General features: G+C 65.6%; 2 protein-coding genes across 2 annotated transcripts in view; one reads left to right on the top strand and one right to left on the bottom strand.

The window, feature by feature from the left end:
* Positions 1 to 1,819, top strand: part of EMIHUDRAFT_448960 (hypothetical protein) — a 4,452-nt gene extending 2,633 nt beyond the window's left edge. The window contains exons 6-11 of the mRNA XM_005790405.1: positions 283 to 345; positions 560 to 628; positions 701 to 733; positions 966 to 1,038; positions 1,179 to 1,432; positions 1,541 to 1,819. Coding sequence (XP_005790462.1) covers positions 283 to 345; positions 560 to 628; positions 701 to 733; positions 966 to 1,038; positions 1,179 to 1,432; positions 1,541 to 1,606 — 558 coding nt within the window. The 3' untranslated portion in view covers positions 1,607 to 1,819. The remainder of the gene's footprint in view (positions 1 to 282; positions 346 to 559; positions 629 to 700; positions 734 to 965; positions 1,039 to 1,178; positions 1,433 to 1,540) is intronic.
* A 1,287-nt stretch (positions 1,820 to 3,106) lies between these two features.
* EMIHUDRAFT_448959 (hypothetical protein) overlaps positions 3,107 to 5,394 on the bottom strand; it is a gene marked incomplete at its 5' end in the record, with an annotated part of 3,808 nt that continues 1,520 nt past the window's right edge. Inside the window, 6 exons of the mRNA XM_005790404.1 lie at positions 3,107 to 3,298; positions 3,377 to 3,542; positions 3,690 to 3,752; positions 3,830 to 3,913; positions 3,988 to 4,204; positions 4,593 to 4,676. Coding sequence (XP_005790461.1) covers positions 3,414 to 3,542; positions 3,690 to 3,752; positions 3,830 to 3,913; positions 3,988 to 4,204; positions 4,593 to 4,676 — 577 coding nt within the window. The 3' untranslated portion in view covers positions 3,107 to 3,298; positions 3,377 to 3,413. The remainder of the gene's footprint in view (positions 3,299 to 3,376; positions 3,543 to 3,689; positions 3,753 to 3,829; positions 3,914 to 3,987; positions 4,205 to 4,592; positions 4,677 to 5,394) is intronic.

Genomic DNA, 5,394 nt, shown 5'->3' with positions numbered 1-5,394 from the left:
CGGGCAGATAGATAGATCGGAAGGCGAAACACAGTCCGACCGACGGCTGGACACCAGCGCGGTATGGGTGGACGCGGGACGGGCGATGACGGTCACACAGGAGCGACACACAGAGCCACAAGACGAGACACTCGAGCTGCAGAAGCCCTCACCGGCTGGGAACCAGCGCGGTGTGGGAAGACGCTAGGCGGGAGATTGCGGCACGCTGGAGCGGCACACAGAGCCACAAGACAAGACACGCAGCCAACGGGGCTGCCACACATCCTGAGCGGACTCCCCTAGGTTGGCGGCGCGGTGGTCGCGGCCTCGCCCGAGCTGCACGAGCGCGTCAAGCACATGCAAAACGTGCACGGAAACATCATGAGCCCGCAAAACGCGCCTTGCCCTAGATGCCCCCCCACCTCCCACTTCTCCTCATGCCCCGCCGCCCCCCACCCACATGCTACATGTGCATGTGCTTGTCCACCTCACCCCACTCCAACCTCCAGCGGCCACGAGTGCAGGGCCACGAGGCTGCAGGCTCCCCCGCGCGCCAACCCGTCTCCTTCCCCTCTCGTAGGCCTTCTACACGCTGCAGACGGCCAAGACGCTCGCGCTGCGCGTGCGGCAGCAGTGCGAGAACGCGCAGGCCACCGCCCGAGCGGGTCGAGCGGCACCGTCCCTGTGAGGCGGCCTCACACGGCTCGCGCCCGCGTCGCAGGCGATTGCCGAGTTCCTCGAGCGGCATCCAAAGGTGGGACTGCGCTGGCTGAGCGAGACACGTCCACGTCACGTCCACGACACGTCCACGACACGTCCGCGACACGTCCACGACACGTCCGCGACACGTCCGCGACACGTCCACGACACGTCCGCGACACGTCCACGACACGTCCGCGACACGTCCGCGACACGTCCACGACACGTCCGCGACACGTCCACGACACGCCCACGACACGTCCACGACACGTCCACGACACGTTCAGGTGGACGTGGTTCGCTACCCTGGGCTCGCCTCCTTCCCGCAGAAAGAGCTCGCCGACCGGCAGCACATGAACGGCGCGCGAACGGCCCACCCCCCCACACCCCTACACACCCCTACACACCCCTACACACGCACGCACACACGCACGCACGCACGCACGCGCGCGCGCACCACTTGCACTCCCCGCCTGACTCGTCCCTGACACGTCTCACAGGCCTGCACGGCGGCATGCTCTGGTTCGAGGTCAAGGGCGGCACCGCGGCGGGCCGCGCGCTCATGGATTCGATCCAGCGGCCGTGGTCGCTCTGCGAGAACCTCGGCGCGCTCGAGTCGATCTGCACGTGCCCCGCCGTGATGACGCACGCAAACATGCTCGCGGAAGACCGGCTCAAGGTCGGCATCACGGACGGGTTTGTGCGGCTGTCGGTCGGCATCGAGCACAAGGAGGATCTCATTGCGTCGCTCAAGGCGAGCCACTGCCCACGACACCAACGGCCACACGAGATCCAGAGTCCACATCGCCTCCACAGACACTCGACCCTCTCCAGGACGCGCCACCTCCCATCCCGCACCCAGGCGTCGCTCGACGCGCTCCCCGACGAGCTCGCCGACGAGGAGGCGCCGCGCGCCGCCGCGGCGTGAGCAGCAGCCCATATCTCGTCGGGGGGCACGAGGACCACGGCTGCAGCGTACCCACTTCTCGGCCGTTGGGAGCCCGCCCCACTTTCTCTCTGTCCTCGACGCGCATGTATTTCGGGTTTCGCGCCGCCCCGCTGAGCGCTGTGACGCTGACGGGGGTGTGTTGTCCGAAACTGTACCACTCGATGCACAATCTACATAAAAGTACTGAAAAATGCTTGACGCTCTCCCTCCAGCGCACCGCTCGCGCTCTCCGACTCTCGAGGCCCCCCGTCGTGTCACGAGCGGAGTGCCACTCGGAGATTCTGCTAGCCCGGTCGAACACACACCCCAAACAAATAAATTCCCCCTTCGCAAACGGACCTGCAGCTCCTCTCAGAGCGGGAACTGTGACGAAAGTTGACTGGGGCGGTTGTCAGGAACCATCATACGGATCACATGGTGGCTCTCTCATGACGGGAGACCGACCGACCACTCCTGGGTGGCACTGCCACCCCGGTGTCGCTCGACGTCCTGTCGACAGCGTGCCGACAGCGACACATACCATGTGGGACGCGTCGAGTATCGACCTCTACTGCTTACCCAGCCTTCGAGTGTATCCTGGCTGTGGTCCCACACCCACTGGAGTGTCCATCTCAGAGACCGCAGGAGGTCATGAGGGGGTTGTTGCACGAATATGGGACAAAAGCGTCGAAAATGTCCCAAAAAAGCGTGTCTCGAGTTTGTGGCAGCTCCGGAGCCAGCGCGGGCTGCCAGGACGCACCGCTCGCGCGTTCGGCGCACTCCCTGGCACCCAGGGAGTGCGCCTAACCGACCAGACCGAATAGGCTCGATGCCGCGCTCGCTGTGGAGCTGCCACAAACTCGCCGCCGAGCGTGCCACCGATGGCGTCCCGGCGGAGGTGATGGAGTGTGAGACCTGAGGCTGCGGAGGTGACGCCTGAGGTACCGGTCCGTGCACAGCGACTCAGCCGGCGACCGCCACGGGCTCAGACGAGACTTGTCGACTCGTTCCAGCTCAGCTTCACCGTGGTCCTCGGGCGTCTGTCGACGTCAGGACCACCCATACAGCTCGCGGGTTTGAGGTCGCAAGAGCCAAGATGGTGGCGTTTGGACATCCCAACCATCACACAAGACAGCCTGTAGGTGATGGCGGGACGGCGCAGTGTTTGTGGCACTCGGCAGTAGGCACCCGCGGCACGGCCCCGCTGTCGGCTCTCGCGGGCTGCGGAACCGGCCCCAGAAGGGGACGGTCCGGGCGAGTGTGGCAGCTCCTGCGCTAGTATGGGCACCCTCTATTATAGCACTACTGATCCTGGTCATTAGAGCTGCCAGGGATAGCGTCAGGAGCTGGTAGGAGTCAAAGCCCCTCATATTTGAGACATCGTGTCCCATATACTCGTGCAACAACCCGAGGATCGATGGGAGTGCCAACCCCACAATGCCTAAAAACCCAGCCCAGTAAGGGTTGGTCAACCATGTGGGTGTCTATGTGCTTCTCTCGGGCATTAGATTCTTATTTCATCATAAAAAAGCCCCCGTATTCACTTCCCAAAATCGCGACCCGGGGTGTTCGACCGGGCTACGGGAGTGCGCGGACACGCGCTCCCGCTCGCGCGGCTCGCCTTGTGGCGCATCACGTGTCCACACACCGCACTGCGACCGGCGATTGCCAGTGCCACCGCTCTCCATGGACCTACGGGAGAGGAGAGAGACTCTGTGAGAGAGGGCCAGAGGCCCAGAGCAAGCCCAAGCCCCCCTCTCGCGGTCGCACCGGACGCTGCCCTCAGACGGCCCCGCCCGAGCGCACGTCACGCGCTATCGATGGACCAGCCCTCGGGCGGGTCCGCCTCCGTTCGCACCTCGCCGGTCAAATAGTGGTGATAGATGGTCCCGTTGTCGGGCGACGCGTGTCGCTCCCACAAATTTTGACGCGTCGCCTGCCGTGCTTAGCTCAGCGTGACGCTGCGTCCGTGGTCGTGGTTGGAGGAGGGATGACGAGGTGGGCGCTTCTCCGGCGCCAGAGTCTCTCGCCAATGGAGGGGGCGGGGGCGAGGCGGGTGGGGAGGGGGTTAGGGGCTGCGAACCTGCGCCGTGTAGACGGACTCCCACCACGCGTCGTTGAGGAGCGGGCAGAGCTCAGCGGCGCGCTACCGGAGCCACGGCCCAAGGCGTGAGTCGAGAGGCTACATCAAGGCATGCACCGCCCGGCGGGACGGGGGCGCGCCTTTTGCAGCAGCCTCCCTTTTGCGCGCAGCGGCTCGGTCGAAAGGGTGAGGGCGTAGCACATGAGCGCCGCCCACACCTCCGCCTATGTCGTGGTCGGGGGCTGTGCGTTGTGCCCAGCGGCCACCAAGTGGCCGGGTCAGTGGGGTGGCGGGCGACGAGCTCTGCGCGGGCACGGGCCAGCGTGGCGGCAGCCGTGGGACCGGAAGCGAGAGTGGCGGGGGAGGAATCTATTCGGTGGAGCTTCTCTCTGGTGCGTGCCTTGTCCTCCATGATCGCCGATGTGCAATACCGGTTGAGGAAGTGGCCGTCGGGCGCGGAGGCCAGCTGCGACGAGGCGGCGTCGCTGCGCATGTGCTTGCCGCCAAGCCCGTACCTGCGGCGCGTGGGGAGGGTTTCGGGAGGGTCGCGGCGCCTGTGGAGTGAGCGCCGTCGGTGGCTGACGGGGTCGAGCAGTGCTGTGGAGCAGCGCTGTAGAGAAGTCACTGCATGCGTGCTGAAATTATATCTAGTGCCGTGAGCAGCAGATTACAGCAGCTGTGGAGTGAGGCGCTGCTGTAAGCGCTCGGTGCCGCAGGGTGCACGCGAAATGTCACGACGCAGCGAGCACAAGGCAGTCTTGTCCGGCAAGTGTCTCGGAAGTGTCTCGGAAGTGTCTCGGAAGTGTCTCGGAAGTGTCTCGGAAGTGTCTCGGAAGTGTCTCGGAAGTGTCTCGAGAGTGTCTCGAGAGTGTCTTGCACGCGTCCCACGTGCCAAGCACGCACCGGAAGCCCGGCTTGTTCGCCGCCTCCCACTCGGCGTCGGCGGCAGCAAAGCTGGCGCCGCGCAGCCGGTAGTCGATCATGTGCCTGCGTGCGGTAAGCGAGCAGCCGTGAGACGCTCCAGAGGCCCTCCCGGTGGGGGGGCGCGGGGGGGCGGGTCTGGTCCCCTTTTCAGTTCGCGCGTGTGTGGCCGCCCCGTCCCGGTTTCGCCGAGTGGCCGTCCTTGACTGCCCGTCCGAGCGTGCGTGCGATGCAGCGATGCAGCCCCTCGGCCCCGGCCGCCCGTCTGGGGCGTGTGCTCCGCCGCATCGCTGTCGTCTGACGCACCCCGCCGTCTGTGGTCTGTGCTCCATCGCTCTGCATGGGCTGCGGACGCTGCATGCCAACTGCAGCGGCGGCGCATTCGCGCGCTGCCCCATCGCGGCGACAACACAGCCGGGGAAGCATATACTTTTCTTCCCCTGCCGCGTGTCGGGGGTCTGTGCTCTAGGCGGGTTGTGCGAGGGTCGGCCGATCTCGCGTCAGTGAGCCTCATCGCTGCCTCTCACATCCGGCCAGCCGGCTGGCATATCTCCTCGATCTCGGCTGGTGATCTCTGCTCGATCTCGGGCGGTAGATCTCGGCTGATCTCGCGCCAGAGCTTCGTGATGTAGGGAGTGCCGCTTTTCGCCGCGGTGAGCGGGCCTCCCACGTCGACCAACAAGTTGGCCGGAAGCCAAGATTCGGGCACGTCCGCGCCCTCCCGCTGGGCGGTTATTACCGCAGCTTCCCTTGCAGCGGGGTTGGGGATTGGTTGGGGAAGGGG

The sequence above is a fragment of the Emiliania huxleyi genome, assembly GCF_000372725.1.
Source record: "Emiliania huxleyi CCMP1516 chromosome Unknown EMIHUscaffold_12, whole genome shotgun sequence".
NCBI lineage: Eukaryota > Haptophyta > Isochrysidales > Noelaerhabdaceae > Emiliania > Emiliania huxleyi.
This window is presented reverse-complemented; position numbering and strand designations above follow the sequence as displayed.